The sequence below is a fragment of the Stegodyphus dumicola genome, chromosome 4, assembly GCF_044657685.1.
Source record: "Stegodyphus dumicola isolate Sdum_Otavi_A_Nest chromosome 4, ASM4465768v1".
Taxonomy (NCBI): domain Eukaryota; kingdom Metazoa; phylum Arthropoda; class Arachnida; order Araneae; family Eresidae; genus Stegodyphus; species Stegodyphus dumicola.
In genome coordinates this window covers 58,048,786-58,070,860 of record NC_140771.1, presented here as the reverse complement: position 1 = coordinate 58,070,860, position 22,075 = coordinate 58,048,786, and the positions used below count along the sequence as shown (strand labels likewise).

The window sequence follows — 22,075 nt, the reverse complement described above, 5'->3', positions numbered from 1 at the left end:
AAAGCAATTATTTTCGCTTGGCGCCATTTCGTGGCCATTGGCACATTTCTTTTAATATTCAACAGCATGCTCTTCTGTAGTAGGCAGGTCCCAAATTTTAATCACATTTTTTCGAAAATGCGTGATAGAGGGAAAAATAGGAGTCTTTAGTCAAGAATAACAACTAACACGTGTAATCAAGGTTACACCAAACCCAGCGTGTCTGAAGAAGACTTTTCCATTTTTGGCGAAAGATTGCGTAGTTTGGCGTCTTTTCTTTAATAGGCAAAAATGGTGGACGGGATTTTCCGTAAGTACCAGCATTTACATTCTTTCAAAAAAAAAAAAAAAAAAAAAAAAAAAAAAAAAAAAAAAAAAAAAAAACGGTCCATTGTTTATCTTAGATTTGCGAAAACAAGTACGAAATGAAGTTATATACCACCGAAAAGCTATTTGGAATGAAATTAAAACCCACTAGAAGAAGAAAGACGTTCATATCAGCAACCTGATTCACTGCTTCAAAAATCACATTACGGGGAGCGGTAAACTGCTATTGCGAATTTATGGCAACCTCAAAATAGGTTATTGGAATACTGCAAAGCACACGAGGGCTTTCTGCCTTATGGAAATATATACCTTTTTCCTCTAAAATAAATTACATTCTTTTTGAAGTAGGAATTTTTTTTTTTTTTTTGAAAATAAATTAACGTAAGTTCCTCTTATTTATTTATTTCTGTTAAAATTCTAGTATTTAAAAGCACTATTTGCTTAAGGGAAAAGGTGGCGTCTAAATTTGGCGACATTATTTCCTGGACGTTTGGTCGCAAGTACCATTAATAATTATCATTATTATCATCATTGTTATTATTATGGTTAAAGTATTCATTTTGAGTCAACTAGTCCAAATGGGAGTATTGAATTAAATTTTATTTGTAAATAAAATTATGTTTAAATAAATTTTGCATGCCAAATATATTTTTCAATCCACAATATGTTCACATTTGCATTTATTATGTGAAAATCTACTTGAAATGTTTCTAAAAATAACTTGAACACTTAGAAAATTATACGATCAAGACGAAATTTGGTACGATCAATAAAAAGACAAAAATTAAGATGTGATTAAATCCTTTGATCGAAAAACACATGCATCCAGAACTCTTGCGTATCAGTGTAATATACACAGTCCAGTCACATTAATGTGACCACCACGTACTTTCCAATCACAGAAGTACTAGTTAAATAACCAATCACAGAAGGCAGGTGGCAGCATAGTGCAGTTGAGCGTATATAAAGGGTGTGTGAGGGCTTCGGAAAACATTTCAATCGTTGGCGTAATGCAGAAACGAAGCGATTTATCCGACTTCCAAAAGGGCATGATCATTGGCTTTCGGGCCAAGGGTGGAAGCATTTCCGAAACGGCTGAGTTTGTGAACTGTTCGCGTGCCGCCGTGGTAAAAGTGTACCGTGCATGGCAAAATGGGACTGTTTAAAATCAGCGACGTGGCAAATGTGGTGCACCACGGGCCATAGATGACAGAGGCGAACGACGGTTGCGGAGATGCGTTCGGGCAGATAGACGGGCTACCGTTGAGCAACTGACCACCAAAATGAACCAAGGGGCTACCAAAAGTGTCTCCCAAAGTACTATTCAGCGAACATTGCTGCGTCTGGGCCTCCGAAGCAGACGCCTGGTTCGTGCATCTATGCTGACTGCTGTTCATCGACGGCGAAGGCTAGAATTTGCACGCCAGTACAGCAGCTGGACGTCCACTGAGTGGCGACAGGTTGCGTTTTCGGATGAATCGCGTTTTATGCTCCATCGGACAGATGGACGTTGGCGTATAAGGCGTGAAACCTCTGAAAGGAACCACCCTGCAACCATTGCCGGAACGGTCCAAGCTGGAGGCGGGAGCATTATGGTCTGGGGAATGTTTTCCTGGCATTCTCTAGGTTCACTGATCATTGTGGAAGGCACAATGGATCAATACAAGTACGCATCTGTCCTTGCGGACCATGTTCACCCCTACATGCGCATTGTTTTTCCTCAGGATGATGGCATCTTCCAGCAGGACAATGCGAGGTGCCATACAGCTGCCAGTGTACGTGCGTGGTTCGAAGAGCACCAGGATGAGTTTACCATCCTCCCCTGGCCAGCAAACTCACCTGACTTAAACCCAATCGAGCATCTGTGGGACCATCTCGATCGAGTTGTTCGCGCCATGGATCCTCAACCGCGTAATCTAGCGCAGCTGGCCACGGCATTAGAGTCGGCATGGCTCAACATCCCAGAGAACACCTTCAGGGACCTATGTGACTCTCTTCCTGCACGTCTCGCAGCAGTCCGCTCTGCGAAAGGTGGTTATTCTGGATTTTGACAGATGGTCACATTAATGTGACTGGACTGTGTATATAACCATCTCTGGTGGTAATGCATGATGATATTAGATAAACTCATACAAATGTCGAATGCTACCCTGCAGAATTTCTTACAGATATTCTGTAATTGATAAGTAAATTCTCGCATGTTGTGATACGGCTAAAACCGGCGACCTAAGCGTGTGCCATACGTATTCGATTGGAAAGAGGTCGGTAGATACTGTTATACAAATTATAAATAAAATATAACTTGCATACACTCTTTGAACACTTCGCCGTGGGCTGACAAGTATTGTCTTGCAGAAAACGTTTTTGATAAGGGTGATAGCGGTAGCAATATAACAGATTGTAGGATGTCATACGTAGTAGGCTATCACCGTGCTATTAAAGTAGTAGGCTATCAAAGTGCTGCAATGAATCACGAAATGTAACTAGGTAAAGCTGCGTTGAACAGAACTCCGAAAGAAGCGAAAACCGTAATTTATATCCAGTTGGATATGGATCATTTCCAATGCAATCAAAGTCTTACGATTGCGATACCAGATTAAGCATTCCTGCCGACGACCAAGATGTAGAGGCAGATTTCTGAACAAACTCCGATAATGGAGTCCAAACTCTGCCAGCCTTCTTGTAACAGATACTACACATTCAGGAAATATGTGTAAATGATATTGAATGAGAGATAACGAAGTTTTATATCTACTTATAGTTGTAGCACAATCTTTTGGAGAAATTACTTTTTAATAGAGAGCGCAACTAATTTTCAAGATAATGCTTCATTATTTAAGTTACTTTGGACGCTCCAGTAACCAGAACTTTTTCAATAACCTTATCGCATATTTTTACGTTGCACTGGTATTTATAACTAATTTATTAGAAAATAAAAATTGTAGAAAGCTCGCCTAAAAGTTACCAAGAGCTGCTGCTCCAAAAGGTTAAAGACGTTTTCAAAAATTAATACACATGAAAAGCAAATCATTAGACATGTAAAACATAAATACAATAAAATTAAATAACAGAAAAAGTTAAAAAGTAAGCGGAAAATGGTAAATTAGCCCAATTCGACATCCAAACAGGCTTTTCAAGGGAAATTTCAATTATTTGAACGTCGAATCAAGCTAACCCCATTACGCGTTTCGCCGAAACAGACAATTGAAACTTTTTCGCTAAAAAATTTTTTGACAAAGTGTCTTGGAAATTTTAATAGTCTCAATTCTCTGTTCCAATTTCCCGACGCGTCCGCTCAGAAAGACACATTAAGGTGTTAAAATATGTAAATCAAAATCAAACTTTCTAAATCTAGTCTAAAATTAAAATCAAAACGAAAATAAATAGCGATGAGCTATTAGTCCTAAAAATACAAATATATTCGGGCTGGGCCTGCAAGCTTAAAGATTAACAATTTAATTTTTAAAAACTGTAGATTTTATGAAACTGTAAGAAAACTTGTAGTTAATAATCAATATAAAATAAAATTGAGAAAAGAACAACTCAGTGGGTCTTGCTAAGACCAAGAAAAAGTTGTAACAAAAGAAACAAAAAACTGACCTTTGGCGATGTAAAGCTGTCCCTCTGGAAACATGCAGAAAAATGGCTGCTAAATTCAAGCGTCTTATTTTTGGATGACGTAGGTAGGGGGGAGCGAAGAGTTGTGGGCGTTTAGCCAATGCGAAGTGATTTTCGTTATCTGTAACTCGTCTCCTATTATCGGAGGGGGCCGGAAACCTCGGGAACCGTGTGAAGAGCTCAAAAAATGGCGCTTGGCTTGTAGAAGGATGGAAAAAAATTTTTCGAAGTGAAAATGGCAAATTCAGCTAAAACTATAAAAACTTGGCCATTAAAGCATGAGAAAAAGGAAAAAACAGTAATTTGTTAAAAAAGTCGTAATTCTTCAAGCTAGCGGGCGATCAAGCTACTATGAAAAATGAAAAAAGCCCGATTTGTTAATAAAAGCAGTAAAATTGGCCACTAAAGAAATTTAAATTTAAAAATATATACATAATAGTAGTTAAGATTAAAGTGCCAAAACTTTTTTAGGAGGAAAGAGAATGAATAAACAAGAATTTTCTGTACATTTTTACAATAGATTCTCTGAATTAGTCATCCTTCTTAAACCGTCCGTAGCTTTAGGTATAAAAAATCATTATCTAACTCAAAAAATCTATAATTAGGTAAGGTTAATGCCAGCTTTGGTCAGGGAATTTTTAATTATTTTATGTGGTATTTGGTTACTTTTTAAAATAGTTACGAAGTATAGTATTTCTTCTTGTAAGTGATCCGCAGTATTGCAAATTCTTTTCATTCTAAGTAGCTGTGAATAAATTGTGTTGATTATTACTCTTTTGGAAATATTTGAATTCCAGTTAGTGAGTTTAAGTGTGGAAAAATTAAATTCTCTCCTTTTATCGTAAACTTTAATAAAACGGTAATCAATAATATGTAAATCAAGGTAGACTATATCATGCTGTTCTGTATTGGTTTTATTAAGTTTTAAGCAAGCAGGGTAGATATTAGCGTTTTCTATTTTGTTGTAGTTATTAAATGCTATGACATCATCAATATATCTATAGATGTGTTGGAAAAAGAGACTTTCTTCCGTTCTGAGTGAACGTACATAGGTTAGTTCTTTAGTGAACAGGAATAATTCACAAACTGAAGTTGAAAAATTCCCGCCCATAGGTATTCCCTGAACTTGTTTATAGATGTAATTGTCAAACTGAATAAAATTATTGAAGAGAACGCTGGTAAGGAATAGCTGCCATTTTTCGTTGCTGAGAATGGTAGAAATTTGTGGAAATAAATCTGGAAGAGCAAGTAAACTTGTAAAAATTTCTTCGAGTGGTAGAGATGTATAAAGGTTTTCAAAGTCGTAGCATTGGATATGTTTTATTTGAAGGGAATTCAGAGTTTTAATAACTTGTTCATTACTAGAGATCATCCAGTTGCAATGCAAACCTTTAAAATCATAGTTATTGATTAGTTCACGAATCATACGAAGTTTTTGCGCAAAGAGATAATCTATTTCTTTGAGATAACTTTTAGTACTATTAGCTATGAACCTGAATTTAATTGGAGACTTATGAAATTTCGGTAAGGCATAGAGATTTGCAAACCTGTTGTTATATTTCTGGGGTTGTATTTTAAGTCTTTTATGTAGTGCTTTAAATTTATTTAGAAGAATCTGAGTACTGGAAGTTATTTTTTGGTAAGTGCAAGTGTTATTTAACTCTTTATGCAGAAGGTTGTAGTAGAAGTGTTGTCAAATAATACTAAAATTGTTGCTTGCTTTGTCAATCTTCGTGATGATAAAGTTATGTTGCAATTTTTGAATGAGATCCTCCAGGCGTTTTTTATTGTGTAAAGAGTTGAAATTAGGCGCCTTGAAAAGCAAACATTGAAATTCTTTTATAAGTGCAGCTTTCCATTCAAGAAAAGTTGTAGTGGGTAAATTGGATCTTGTACTAGCAATAATAATAAATTTATCTAGATCATTATTGAATTGTTTGAGGCAGACGTCTCTATTAATACTGAAAGTAGGACGAAACTTGGTGCCAAGTTGCATAAGGTTACGTAATTCAGTATTTTCTATAATATTAAGATCTCCTGTGACTATATGTTGGTGGAAAGGATCGACATATTTTTTGTAGACAGGCATTTGGCAGTAACAAGTGCTATTATCTTTTATAACGTGGTGGTTAATAACTAGTTGACCCAAGGTTTTTTCAAATTTAAAACAGGGTTGAATCTGGACAGGTTGGTTAGGAAGCAAGTGCTGATATTTTTTGAAAATGCTAGGAATTTTGAACTTATCGTAAGAAGGGTGTTTGAACTGAATAGTACAAAAAAGTTTTTTGCGAAAGAAATTACTGTTTTTTAGTTTAAAATTGCAGAAGTCTAAAATAAGATCCTTGACTATTTTGGAGCATTGAGACGGTTGATTTACTGTTTTAATCAGATTCCATAAGGTAGTATTCTTAAAGGTATGAAGAAGTTTTATGGCATTTTTAACGAAGTCTTGATGTCCAAGGTAGGAATTAAGATTATGAATAATTAATTTCAGATCTTGTGACGAAAAAAATTTTTTGTTTTTAGCATCACCTCCTCTAGTTCCTCTGTTAGTAGTAGTGCTAAAAAATCTGAATTGTCCATATATAGAAATCTCGTGCTGCCTATTAGTGGTATTACTGAGATATGCATTCAGTCCGTTAGGATAAAGTGACTTATTTTGAAGTATGTAAATCGACTCCTTAAACAGTCGAAGTTTGGTGTTAGGAACAATATCAAGCACGTTAATTTCTATGTGATCAAAATTATGTTGATAATAATGTTCAAGAATAGCTGTAAGTTGATGATCTTTGGTGCTATTATTGTTATTATTTTTAAATCTTTTAATATGAGATCTATGGTTATTAATTCTGAGGTTGAGAGGGTTTTTAGTTTGACCTATATATGCGAGAGAACATTCTTTACAGGTGATCTGGTAGATGCAATTGTATGTCTTTCAAAGTGATTGTGTTTTACTTGCAGTAGAAGGAAGCGGAGTAGCATTTGCCTTACAGGTTTTTCAAAGCTGGTTGCTTCATTTAATTATTTTTATGTTATTTATCTGAGCCAGTGATTGAAAGTAAAGAGGGAGCTAGCCTGCTTTACAGTGTTTTTTGGGAGGAAGACTAACCTATCGTGAAAGTGGAACTGTTAACAGTTCCCGGCAACTTATAAGCTAAAGCTCAAAAACCTGAAAAACTGAATATATCAGAACTTAATGACACTTTTTTGCGCTAATAGTTGCGAAAAAGAAATAATTTATCAAGCAAAGCAGTAATAACAATTTTGGTCAAGAAAACATCTTGCGCAATATGCTGCAAAATAAGTAAAAAATAAGTAAAAAATATAAAATGAGAATTCCAGTGAAATAGATACGATGAAATTTTATATGGCAAAAATCGGCATTGCCTAATTGGAAATGGTCAAATCTTAAGTGGTATTTATGCACAATTTTTTAAATAATATAACGCATAAAATGCTTCATAAAAATGTATTTTCCTTTTAAGTTTGACTTCTATATTTTCAGTCTTGAAATACGAACTATGGAATTTCTCTCAATCAAACATTATACAATGCAAAAAATTTTGATGCAATACCAATCAAATACGCCAGCAAGCTACGATAGCATCCTTTCAGAGTTATAGCAGCACAGGAAAGAAATCTACGCAGTTTGCTATGAGCCTTGAAAGGAAATGCATAATAAAAGATAAAAAAAATGTGAATACTTTTACCAAGCCCTTACGGAAGAACATCAAATGGTGCGTACTTACGGAGATAGGAACCGTCCAAGTCTTTGAACTCACAACGCTGGCCCATGTAGCCATCAGCGCACCTGAAATAAAAGCACATCAATATTAGAGGAGGTTTATAAGATTTATTTTAAGAATAAAGCATTATGAAGTTAGTAGTCAATCGAATACATTATTCAGTACTGTACCACAAAGATTGTGTACTGTATGACTTCTGGTAAAGCAACGCCCCACAAAATAATAACTTCAGCACAATAATAACCCAACTAGCAACCTCAAGATTCAAAACTTTCTTCCAGTTAAATATAATACTGCTTAAGACATTCACCTTAAGAGATTCCTTTAAAACAGCATTTCATCATTAAGATACTGGTACCTTTTTGCGCGCCGGCAACATTTCGCCCACACGAAAAATTTCACAAAGTTGCCGCGCTTTCTTTACGAAGATCAGTTTCTAACTTTAAAAAGCAACCTTTATGAAGGTGAAACATCTTTACGCTGAGCTCTGTTATGCAAGGAATTTAATTTACTTTGCTAATCAGAGTAGCAGTCTTACTTGCTACGGTGGCTCGGCATAAAGGTGCCATCATCCGGCTGCTTTCTTCAACTAAAAACTGAATCTTCACGAAGATGCGGAAACCTTTGTGCCGAGGCACCCTTGTTAACGTTTCTGACTTGGCAAAGAATGGCCGATTTGCATGAATATGACGGCACTTTAATGATCAGGCACCGAAATACAGCAGCATTGTTCTAAAGCAATAGATATTCGAATTTAATTCTACCCTGCAAGCCTTGTACTATCCCGAGAATCGATAGGATTCTTAATTTTGTTTATTTTGAAGTAACTATTAGACTGATTATTATTCTCTTTTTGCCATGTTAAAGTATAACCTTAGATGATACGTTCACAGCAAATTAACATACTCCATAATGCTTATAAACTTTAAATAGCCAAATACTCTTAAAAGAAGCGCATTAAATGACGGCTTGTCATTCGTCATCTGTGTATAAGTTAATTAACTGCTCAATTCTTTAAAAAAGATTTTCCAAACTAAGAAAATATCGTTACTCATTTACAAATCTGTCATGGGGCGTTCTTTCAAAAATGTTTAATCTCTATCCTCAATTTTAACATTAAAAATTTTAACCGTTCTTTCTAGAATGTTTAATTTGTTTAATTTTTCTACACAATTTTAAAACTAATAATACGCTTATTCGCCATTACATTTTACAGTTTTAACATGCTATTTCTTAATAAAAACCTGAAAGAAATGTCTATTTTGTGAAGTTGGAAATTAAACTATACTAACAGCTTAATATTTTCTTAACTTGTGATGTACACAAAGGATAATCAACCTGATAGGCACAACCTGCTAAGCCCAATCTATTTCAAAGAAATAGTCGAAATGAGGAGTTATCCCATTAACAAAGTGCGTTGAAAATAGTCTCCTAATTAAAACTCGCGACAGTAAATATAAGTTTCCTCCAAAAATGTGGAATCCATTAGGGCAATCATGTGAGAAAATATAAATATAGCCCCACTGAATTAGACACTTTTCAAAGATATTTTCAGAGGACCAAACATGAGGGGGCGGGAATTCGCAGTGAGCGACATAAAACTATAGCAACAGAATATCCCATTTAAAGACGTCCAACTTCTGATTCATGACAACATCAGGGCACTAAGAAAGACTCCTTTACACTTCTCAAGTTGCTTCGACTAACTGGATGCCTCAGCCAAAAGTCTAAAGCCACATAAACATTTTCCAATTTAAAGAATTCGACAGCCCTCCGCAACTGGGGGGAAAAAAACTGTCTGTTCTTCCCGGCTGAAGGGCGGTATTTTGTATAATCTAACTTATATGGAAGACGGTTATTCGCCATACATTTTCTGTCGAAAGAAAACTTTTGGATCATCCCAATAAGTTATGTCTTCAGATTTTGAATTGTGCGACCTTAACATCGATTATTCACAAATCGAAAGCGCAGAACAATTGTTATGACTGCCTTTTTCCCCACTCACTTATAAGAACGAGCACACACACAAGAAAGGAACTACTATACTTACTCGCAATTATAAAGAATGGAATCCCTGATCTTGACGGCGAAACACGTGGCGCCATTTAAGCAGTACCACTTGGCATAAGCTTCTGGACAGGCGTAAGTTTGGAAGGTAATGTTGGGTCGCATTGTGGCCGACGTCGGACGAGGTTTCGGCGTCGACCTCGAAGAACATGACTCTGAAAGCGACAAAATATACTTTATATGAAATTTTATACCCATGAACACAGTATAAGTTTACAAAGTTTAGAGACATTTTTGTAGCAATGACTCGCCAAATGAGATAATAAATTAACACAATATAAGTTAGTTTTATAACTGCAGTCATGCAGTGAACATTTTACAACTTACTTGAACAGGATAAGCAGAATTTATTATTTTGTCTTAAATTATGCATAATACAAAAGCAGTGCACAGAAGTAAACGCTATACTTTGAAATAAGCGTTACGATTCATTGACGCGTGTAATAAACCTATCACTTTACTTTGAGATCGTGGACTTTGTATCATTAATAGTAAAATTAACTCCAGATGTAGGGGGGGGAAAAAGTGATTTACTAACTTGATTAGCTAACACATCTTACGCAGGCGTTTTTCCACAACACTCTCACCGGGTAGTCGACGATTATTTGCAGTTCGTGCGTAAAATCACTTCTGACCAAAATAGCTATAGTATCAGGCTTTCCATAACATAGGAAACCTGTTTCTTGTCATTATTTTTGGAAAAATTGGCATTTCTATACAAGGATCCCGGTGCTACAATAATCCTTCTTTCAGTCCTTTACGCACTTGTCCCATAAGAAGAATAAGCCCCAAAAATTTCTTCATGTCTTATATTGTAATGTCTTTCCGTTTGAGGTCTTTTTTGGAAGTTGTGAATTTATCAATATTTTGATAATAATATCTATTTGACTCCTCTACAAGGAACGTAAAAAAATAATCGCCGGTAAATAAATCTACAACATCCGCTACACTATCCGGAGCGTTTTCTGTATTTATTCCTGAGAAACTTAAACAAGTCTTCCAAGGCTGGGGTTTGTATACTGAAGACCATTTTTCTTGAAAATCAGAATCATCCAAATCCGGGTTTGAATCAGAACTGCTTGAAATTATTCGTCGAATAATAATCTTAGGACGATGCGTAATATCGTCATCACTAGAATCATCTTGGCCCAGACGGTAAAGTGGCTAAGGCTACTGCGGTAACGAAGGGCCCGGTTTCGAATTCCGGAGAAGATATGGATGTTTAAGACACAATAACACGCTGAACAAATACTAATTCATAAGTTAAACAACAAAAATCAGTGTTTTCAAATTTTTACAGGCCTAGTTTCGATGGTTTTACCGAACCATCATCCTCAGCTGCAAAAGAATAAAAGGTTTTCGCAAAGGCGCAAAATCCCTTTTGCGCTTTTGCAGCTGAGGATGATGGTTCGGTAAAACCATCGAACATTTGAAACCTGTGATTATTTGAAAACGCTGATTTTTATCGTTTGACTTCTGAATTAGTATATGGATGTTCTGAATTAGTAAATGTATAGTGTTGCTACGGCATGGCGGCACTCTAAATATGAGGCGAGCCGAAAGTCCTTTCGTGTGGTTTGATGGAAGGGGACAGGTGTGGGGGACCTCCGGATCCCCCGGGGTGCTCTCCCTCAAAATTCGGGTGGAAAAATAGAAGTATAACCTCTCCTTGGGGTAGGCTGTGGCAACCATTGTTCTATGTAATATGGACAAGACAACAACAACAACTAGTATCATCATTCATAACCTCGGTTCTCGCAATTCAATAAACTATTTGCAGACAATTCTTCATCATCACATTATATTTTATTATTGTCCATCTTTAGAAATTTACTGTAAAAAAAGTCAAATTATGCTGGGAACACTCAAGCGCTAAATCGATGCTCCTAGCGATGAAGTTCAGTTATGCTGACGTACTTGTGAACAGCGTACTCTTATCGAAATTATCGGCTGTATAGAGTGCGTCCATTGCTCACCTTGTCTGATTTATGTCAATGCACAGCTGGAAACTCTGTCAAATGTTCCGTTCGTCGTAGCATAACAGCGTCAGTAAAGTGCATTCATAGGAATACTTTTTTGCAGAGCACTTTTTAATGCTGAAATGGACGGGGGTCGACCTAGTGCTCATGTATACCCGACCTTATTGTAAAAACATTACGAAAGCCCACCAATAACAATAATCCACCAATAATTCGTAGAAAACGACTTTTGTCGTTACCCTAGCTGGACAAAAATGTAGGACGCATAAGACGCTCTTCCGTATGTGAACAAAATATTTGCGAATTCAGAATAGCTTTTTTCAATAATAAAATTATTTTGAATCCGGCCATGTGTGTATTGTCAAGTTTCTTCGCTAGGCATCTATTATGCCACCGTTAAGTTCCAAATCATTTCGTATTATGTCTATATATATATATATATATATATATAATAGACGAAATAGTAAGAAATTTAGAAGCAAATTCACAAAGCCATGAGTCTAAATTTCTTGCCTATCTTCTTCTTCTTCTTTTTTTTTTTTGGTCAGACTAGATATTTGCATATATTTTAGTCATGTGATTCAGAAATTAGACAACTAAAAACGAATGACTTGGAATATACATCTAACACTCTTGCAGATTTGTTTCAAGATAAACTTACCTTTACTTTTGTACAAAAGAACACCTGTGTTGTCTAACATAGCTTCTAAGCAATCAGATTTTACTGTAGGTATAATAAGTAAAATCAGGAAACGTAATGAAACATTAATATATATATATATATATATATATATATATATATATTTTAAAGGACGGTGAATTAAATGTAAGAATAGTGAAGGAAATGTTTATGTTGAAAGGCAACAAATAATCAAAACAGCGAAAACCTTTACTCTACTTTCACTAGATACAGCGGAAAGCCAAAATTGGTGGATTTAGTTATTAATTTCGTTTCAGGTTCCACAATAAATTACAACATATTTATTTGTTTACGGCAATTTCTGTAACCTCGTATTTCATACAAGATCTTATTTTCGATCTTTGCAGTTCTTTTCCAGGAAATGTAAACACCGTAGGTAGAAAGTCTTTTTTTTTTTTTTTTTTTCTTTTTTCTTTTTTTTCCCCTTTCTTGTAGCATAAACAGAACCACATGATTGTCATTATCTTGCTTACTCAACTGTAGTCTTGTTTTATACTTTATGAATCTAGTTTACAATCCGATATTTCCCCATTCTTTTCTTTTACCCCTTTTTTTATGTCGTATTCTTCTTATTCGGATTCGTACTACGTACTTTGTTACCGATTTTATTTTCATTTGCATATCACACATTTTTTACAATTTTTATTTATTATTTGAGTCTTTATTGTACATTTGACGCCTAGTTTATAACACAAAAGTATTGAGAAAATGTATAAGACTTTATTTCCTTAGTCTTAAGACATACAGATAGTTGCAGAATTTCGCAAAAACTCAGAGCAGAATGATTTCGTAAATATAAAGTTTAACTAAAACTTTAAGCAACAAACAATCCAACTAGTAAAACATCCAGCGTGTTTTTCCCTTCTATTTATATTTACTATAATAATTTTAAACATAACAACAAACTATAAGAAGCATATAACAATTACCTTTTACCGAAGAAATGGTAGCGTGAGACAACCTTTCCTGCTAATTTTTTCAGTTGGTGAGTGATCTGTTCAAGTCATAAGGTATTTCTCCCTCCCTCTTTGCCTTCTTAGTGTAGTGGTCAGCACGCTGGGGGCGTATTCCAGAGGTCCGCGATTCGATATCCGGCCAAGGCGTTGCTTATTTTTTCACCTCTCTTGCTTCGAAATTACCCTAATGTCTCTACAAAGTTATTTATGTTTTAAGTAGTTTTACACTTTTGATAGTTTCATATATTTCTTCTGCATGTAAGAAACGTTTGAAAACATTAATAAAATAAGCACTTAAGCTTTCGAAAGAAAACGTAGAACGCGATTTTAAGTTGTAAAAAGTGTAAAGTATATGTAGTGTACACTATGTTGTCCGACTATGACTATCCCAATCCTTTTTCGCAGCCCGAGAGAGTGATTAACCATGTGGAATTGGGGTTTCAGCTGGAACAACGCGTATCTGAAGGTGATATGGGAACACACAGTATGTTAGAATGGCATATGCAAAGTTTTCGCCTCCCTTTTGAGTTATACTTAACACTCAGACTGCGCGCTGGTGCTCGATTTCTCGAATATGTTTTAAAAAGCATAAAAACATAAAAATATTTCTTCCATTTGGATTCCATCCACCTTCCTAATTTTCTAAATAACCGTGGTTTGCCATCCATCCATGGTCAAAGAATATCAATATTTTCTTGTATAATACGGTACTTCGTTATAAAGGTTAACCATTATCACCAAAACAGACAACTTTATCAGAAGGGTGACCCGGTATAAAGCGCCTTTAAACTCGGAAGCCTTCAATTTTTAACTTAATAAAGTTTCAGCTCTTACCTTGGAAGGGTGGATTTTACGACGCTGCCGATGTTTTATACTGGGGTATTGCAATACAAATAAGATTTTGTTATTCTGATTAATAAAATAAAATAGTAATACAAATTTTTGATTAGTTTCTTGATGAGTTTTGATCAGTTAATAATTAGTTTGATGTAGAATTTGATTAGTTTTGATTAATTAGTAAATTCTAACAAATGCTACTTGCATCTCGATCTCACGAAATAAAGTTATCCGCACCCTTAAGATTAGTTTTTTAAATTGTGAAAAAGTAACATGCATCATGATGCCGGCACTTTTATGAAGGGACACCGTCATAAATAGGTTCCTTTTATGATATATAATACAAATCTATCGTGCCTCCAAAAATAAATAAATACATAAAATTATGTTGTATTAAAGTATTTGCACGGTATTTGTGGTAATTGTGCTGATAAATTATTAACAGAAGCTACTGAATTTCAAGAAGAAAGATCAGGACGAAACTTAGAGACAATAATTTTCTTAGAACTGGCAATAAATAAGTATGATCTTTTAAAAGGATCAAGTTATATAGAATTACCTAAAGAATTAAAAAATAAAAAAACAATTATAAATGTAAGAAAAAAAAAATCTTTTAGATACGTTCAAAGGGACGTTTTCTAACCTTTTGTGTGCTTATTTATCAAATGTTATTTGTACTTAAACTATAAAATTCAATTCAACAGCAATATCGCAAAATAATTTTAAAATAAGTATATCTTTAGAATTTCCGATACACAGTCTTGCGCTTTGGAGATAATTTCTTCCCCCCCGTACAGTTTTGCCATTGTTCTCTTTAAAATCGTTGAGTTTGTTAATCAAAAATGCGTTGAAGTGTTACAAATATGAAATCAATTAAACAAATTCCAAATTAGGGCTTCCACATGCCCATATTCGGTGGAAGTTTACGTTATTCAAAATTTTATCGCTCTAGATACCTTTTTTTTTTTTATCACAATGAGAGAAACATACATATATTTATGCAGATTTTTCATTATTTAATTTCTTTAACTATCACACAAGGCGATAATATTTGGTGGCAACAATTTGAAAAGTGAACTGACATTTAAAGTTTTCATCGCAAAATGTCAAAACAAAATTAATAGCCCTTCTGGGCTAACGCTGTTTGGGCTAAATTAAAAAAAAAAAAAAAAAAAAAAAAAAGATTTTAAAAGAATATCATATAATGAAGAGTTCACCTAGAAATTTGAAAATGATTTATATTACTGCTGATATTCTATATGAGGAAAATTTTAAAATAACAGCTTTATCTTAATGTAAAATATATACAATTTTTTAAATATGAACTCATAAAATAATTAGGCTGTGAAGGGCACAACGTTGTCCATGCCGTATAAGGATAAAAGTCTGCTGAGACGGGATATTGAACTCTGTCTAATGGAAATTTAAAGCCTCCCAGGAGTGTTGAAGTGTAGCGAAAAGAAAGGAGGACTAGATGAAAACTGCGACAAATCAGGAACAGAACAAACAATAAAAATATAACACGCTTTTTGGTCAAAAAGCAAACTCCCCTCGCAATTAACTCTGTTGATAGCCACAAGAATAAGCAACACGTCGGGCTCGCTCCGTTACAGATCGTATCCTTACCAACACCGCGCTTTAATTCTGCGGCTGCCTATAGAGCTAAGAAGTAAACAAGAAGCGAAACAAACCCTCCCTCGCAGCCCACACACGACCTGCGCTCTCTCTCCAGAAAGAGGGGAAGTAAGGGAAAGGAGCATGGGGGAGAAAGAAACCGGTCATCCACCAGTAATCTCAAAATGAAGCGATCACAGCATGACGATTACAGGGCGCACGATCTCTTTTGGGAAAAAGAGCCCCGACACGGCTGGGGTACCGGGGGGCGTGACAGTCGACAACAACCCAACTTCCACTCGTCTTCGCAAGTCCGTAAACGAGACAAGACTTCACCACCACCACCACCCCTGCCTCAGAATTGGGAGAAAAAAAGCCGTCGGCGGACCACCTAGCCCCTGCAGCCCACCCCCGAAGAAGCCGCAGGGACCGAATTCCTTGGGAAAAAGAGGCACAGGCGCCCGTGAGTGCAAACGAGGTGTAAAGACGTGAATACTAGGTACGAAAAGAAAGCGGACTTTTTTTAAGATCTGTGAACAGCCAGTGAAATTTCTACGTTCCTTCGGCTATGCTTTGAACTTATTGCAGAAAATCTTTTGTAGCAATCATTTCCAGTATCAGCGGTAAAAGTCCATTTGTTTCAATCATCAGTGTCACCTAGACTCCACATTTGTTTCAGGTGGGGGAAGTGAAGATGAAGATAATCATAAATTAGAAGCAATTTATACAAAATGTTTGGAAAGCATGTTTTATTACACTACTATTTTCTGCTATTATTTTTACGCTAGAAATGTCCTAAACGGAATCTGTCCAAACTGCTTGTACATTACTCTACCATACATTTACCATCTACGTAACCTGACAAGTGTTGCCATTATGGGTGGTGGGTACGAGAATTTTGAATTTATTTTCAATACGGCCTTGCAGATAAACAGATATGAGAATGCTACCATTTAGAAAACATAAGAATTGTATCTTTCATATTAAATGAATACTTAACAAATTCAGAGATTTAAAAGTAATGAATGCATTTCCCAATAATTTAAACCTTTACTTTATATTTCAATAATAGAATGAATATAATTTAAAATATATTTAATATATGATATATACAACTGATAAATGTCATGAGCATTATTTGGAGCATTATTGTAATTAATAAAAGATGCATTTAAAGCAATTGAATAATACTTAGCCATACATTAATAGAATTCCACCCCCTTCTTCTCTCCTTTGTTACAGTGTATAAAGATTAACCGTGTCTCAATCTCAAGTCACTTGATAATATTTTCTAATTAGGCTGGGAGAGAGAGGAAGATATTCGGAATGAGGTCGCCTCTACACCGAAGTGATGAATCTATAAAATCTTCAGGAAAGCCGTGTTTAAACGTTCAAGTACGCGCTCAGTTTTAAGGAAAATAGAATTGCAACTTTAGTAATTAATAGCAATTATTATATAATCGTCTCAGACAGTATATCTATTAAGTAATGTGTCTGAATTTATTGCGATTCTAAGACATTGTGTAAAACACTGAAAAAAAGTTACACGTAAATTAAGCTTGGCATTCGTGGAGATAATGATATCTTTAATCAGAAACATTTTACTTCTACACACAAATACATTTATTTTTTAAAAATTAATCATTTATTTTAATATATTTTATTTACATTATATTAATGAATACAAACATAAATAAAAGACGAAGGGAAAATTATAACAGTAGGTGCGATCTGCTCCCAATATTCAGTGCTTGGATTATCGCTCCTTATATTCATTTTCTTTATACGAAGTAAATTTATGCACAAAATATCATTGTAAGAAAAGCAAATATATATTTTATAACTAATTTTCTGAAACACCATGAAATGAGGGGAGTTGAAAATATATACAAACTGAGAAAAAATTTCCGATTTATTTAATAGAATGATTGTTACTTGCTAATGATTCAGAGTAGGTATATAATAAAAATTAGTAAAATATTTAATTCACGGAAAGTACTATTTATCAAATCAAATGTAATGGTCGGATATTTAAGACATTAAGTGCTACAGAGAAAAATAATCACAAAAATAATCACAGGGGGAGGGGGGGGGAACTATGAGACGGAACTCTGCAAAACCTGAAGCATGGCATCACTGTAGCGTAGCCAAAATGTTACCAAACTGGGTAACTCTATGTTGTCAAGTATTTCATGTAAGATAATGATAATTGACTCTCCGAATAGAAATCAAAATTCTGGACTTATTGCAGTTCTTAGACATAATGACTAAAACTGATCTGATAATTACAACTGTAATTTGAAATTTATAAAATGCACACATTTTAGATCTTATGTTTACTTCCTGTTTCTTAAAAGTCTCCTTTTTTACAGTATTAGATATCACTTTTGCGGGTTACAACTGTCTTTGTGAAGGAGAATTATTATTCTTTCGCTGACAGTTGCCACACAATAACAAACTTACATGAAATAATATTCATTTTTCTGTTTTTAATCTATTTCTGGATTTCCTGATCTGTGCAACACATGGCACAACGACTGCTGTCAAAAGATGTTTCTGCAACAAAAGACATTTCTATCGCCCTGTGTTTATGCAAGTCGGTGACAGAATATCTAACTTTTCTACCGGTACATTCTCGTCTGCATTTAAAAAAAAAAAAAAAAAAAATTTGCCTATTATTTTACATAAGAAAAAGCAAATATGTGTGCCGTGGACTCAGTTAAGTGATCAATGTTCACATTTACTGAGTGTCAAGTGTTACCATATTTTTTTAATTTGCCATACTATTTATATTTGAGATATAAACTGATGTAAGTATTCGAAATATTTCCTAAGGATATCGTCACATGTAAAAATTGCTACTGCTTAGAGTTGTAAGAAAAAGGTTTCCAGTTTTTGTTTAATTTTTTTTACTCTTCAGGGATTATATTTGCAAAGTTTATACGAACTGTTTACACTAGAAAGTACTCCTAAGTTTTAAAATTTTTAATTTGCAAAACAGATAAGATGTAATTTTTATACATTTAAAATTCTGAATATTAAGATTCCAATAATGCAATCCATAGGTTGTTATGTCTTATTATTATTATGATCTACTTTTTAATTTGCATTCTGTGAAATGTTTTTGTATTAGCTTTAAAATATTATGAGATAAACGGCTCTTAAGGCACAAGTTGCTAAATTTAGCTATTGTTTACTTATTATTTATTGTTACTTTAGTTGTTATTTCTAGTGTTAGCAGTGACAATAGCAGCTTGGTTAACATGATTCAGAAAGTAAAGGAAGAGAAAAAATATGTGTAGTATAGACGTGTAGCTGCAGCTGGCGGTTTTCCAAAAATAATAATTATGTACTTTCTAATTTAGTAAAAAGAAACACTTGAAAAAATAACTTCAATAATGCTCTTAATTTAAAAAGTTTTAGTTCTTTTTATTCCCCTGGTAGCCATTGTGAACTACTAATAATTGTTAATTGTAACCTGTAACCTTGACACCAGTTAAGATTGCAAAAGATATTACAACCACACACATGCACACACATATATGTATAAGATTATATTTAAATATATGCATCTAAAAATAGCAATTGCTTAATAACTTTTCTGGATTGCGCCATTTATACATCAATGCATATCATACGATTTTTACATAATGATGGTGACGTAGCTAATTCGGAACTTAAAATTTCCTTTTTTTCTAAAATGTAAATGTTTTGAAATAATCCGATAAGACTATCAAGTTAATTGTGGCCAGAAATGCAAATTGAAATAAAAATGAATATTTAACCTGCCTCGGTCGCCAAGTTTGCTGTTTATTATAGATAAACATTTGGACAAGCAATATTTCTACGACATTACCTTTAAGTCTACATCTGTGCAAATCAACTTTCCTACATTATTACATACACGTGTAAGTAAAGAAATGAAAATAAATTGACATTTCGATTATAACCACTAGAGACGCACTCAGCTTGTAAGTAATGTTTTCATAAAGGATAATGGTCAAAAACATTCTGAGAGACCATTGAGCCGTTAAAAACTTTAGTTTTCTTAGTACGCTCGACGAGTTAACATCAACATTGAGAAGTCAAAAATATTGTTCTACACAGATCATTGGTGACTGAAAGCAAGGATTGAACATTGTACAGGACACAGGTACATTGCTGTGTCATTTTGAAGCATTCTTCGATTCGGTCGAAAATCAGGGGTTTACTAATAGCTTCCGTTATAAAACAGAATACAAATATTTATATGATTTCCTACAGTTTTGAATTTTAGGACTTTAGGCTCATAAATTTCAAAATTTTACATGTCAAGCTCAAAATATATTTATATTTTGGGAGGCATTATGCCTCCTAAAATCCTTCAAATACAAAAACTGTCGAGTATAATATTAAGGATTTTAAATGCATTAAAACGAATCTACGAAATACGGTTTTCTTTGAATCATGTGAAAAATATATAAAAGTTTCTAACATTATTTTGTACCGAAAAAATTTGATGTAGATAACACATGACTTCCTTATACGGCCTATGAAATCATACACACTTTTTTGTTGAACTTCATTTAAACTTACTTCCTCGAATTTCATTAGAGATATATTTCTCATTCAAACAGTTCAGTTCTCACTTCCCGGCAAGGCAGCAAAAACACATCAAAACTCAAAATATTTTCATTAAAAATTGTAAAATACAAAAAAAAAAAAAAAATCCAAAATACCAAATACAGTTAAAAACAGTTTAAAAACTGCTTTTGGGATTAAAATTAGGGTCTGTAGGCCAAAGCAAGCAATATGGCCCATGCCAGAAAGGCAAAATTTTCGGTTCCACTTGCAAAAAGACACTGAAGTTGGTCCACTTGCAACTGACTTCATTCACTATCCTGCTAAGATTTTCTAATGCAAACAAATAGCGGCCTCCTTAGGTCTAGCTCCGCTTAACCTTTCAAATTGTTAATAATTCTACAACTACTGTATGCAGATTAATTAACGGCATAAGACTCTTAATTGGAACATAAGAACAACATAATTCAGTCACTTTTTAAGCAAAAAATGCCCAATTTACCAACATATAAGAATAAAAAGAAACAGAGCTAATTACACCGGGTAAGAGAGCGGATATATATATACGTTTGGTGCGGGCGATTACGAAAAACAGGAGGTGCACAACTAGATGTTATAGCAGCCAGACATACAGAAATACAGAAAATTTCAATGTTCTGCGGCTAATCGTTTTTTAGTTTTGCGATTTACATCTATGGGTACGTACGTACAGACGTCACGAAAAAGGTCCCCTGAGAATCCATTTAAAATCCATTTTAGAATCCATTTTGGAAAAAATAATCCTTTATTCTGTCCGTACGTACAAATGTCACGCAAAAAAATAGTGGATTGCAAATGGATTCGAGAGCGGTCAAAATGGATATTTCCTTTGAAATATGATACCCGAAACTTTTCGTGATTACAGTACTTCCTTTATTTCGTACAAGGAAGTAACAATGTTTAAAACCTGAAAAACTATTTCTTTGGGTTTTTCCAATAAAGTTTTTTTTTTTTTTTCCTTTCAAATCTGCGTTAGTTAGCTCGCCTCTTGTTTTGGTTTGTTTGTTTGTTTCTACAGCATAATTACTGCAAGATAAATTTTGTGATTAGAAATTATCATATATTATTTCTGTTTCGTGAGTGCAAAAAGAAAATCTATTAGAAATTCGCTAAAATGCTTGTTTAAAACATTTAACAGCTTTTGAAGCAGCATATCGTATTTTCCCCATTTATTTATCCCACTCTTACGTTTCTTAAAATTTTCAGTCACAGATTAAACATTTCAAGAAAGGAGCTCTGCCCACGCCATTTTTAAGTTGCCAAATATCCTTCAATTTTAAGCCATTTTTCTAGATGAGAAATTCAGTTTAATACAGTTTTTTATCTATATGGTCTTTCCTTTGTTTCCTATTGCGTAGTCACTGGGAAAACACTTTGTTCCCCAAAGATTCATTTTTAAATTTATATCCTTGTTGTTACCTCCTTAACATTCTTCCTTATTCGTATGTTCGCATAATTAACCACCTCTGCTAGCGACCTTGACACCGTCTGAAGCCGTCTTCGGGAGGGTCTGCTTCAAGACCAATTGTTTTGCAAGAAAAAGTTCTTTCTCTCCTTTTTTTTTTTTTTTTTTTTTTTTTTTTTTTTTTAAATGTATATAAGAATGTTTGACAAGAAAAGCGTAAAGAGGCACAACATAAGAATCCCCACTGT

The 22,075-nt window shown here is 34.2% G+C and overlaps 1 protein-coding gene across 5 annotated transcripts in view; it reads right to left on the bottom strand.

Moving 5' to 3' along the window:
• The window catches only part of LOC118182390 (protein spitz-like), a 140,244-nt gene that overhangs the window by 18,361 nt on the left and 99,808 nt on the right, over window positions 1-22,075 (bottom strand). For 4 of the 5 annotated variants that reach the window (XM_085814947.1, XM_035351731.2, XM_085814948.1 and 1 more), the window contains 2 exons: window positions 9,721-9,892; window positions 7,674-7,735 (listed from right to left, as the gene is read on the bottom strand). In XM_085814947.1, the coding sequence (XP_085671073.1) occupies window positions 7,674-7,735; window positions 9,721-9,892 (234 nt within the window). Of the gene's footprint in view, window positions 1-7,669; window positions 7,736-9,720; window positions 9,893-22,075 lie in introns of all 5 variants that reach the window. The other variant, XM_035351733.2, reaches the window with a different exon arrangement.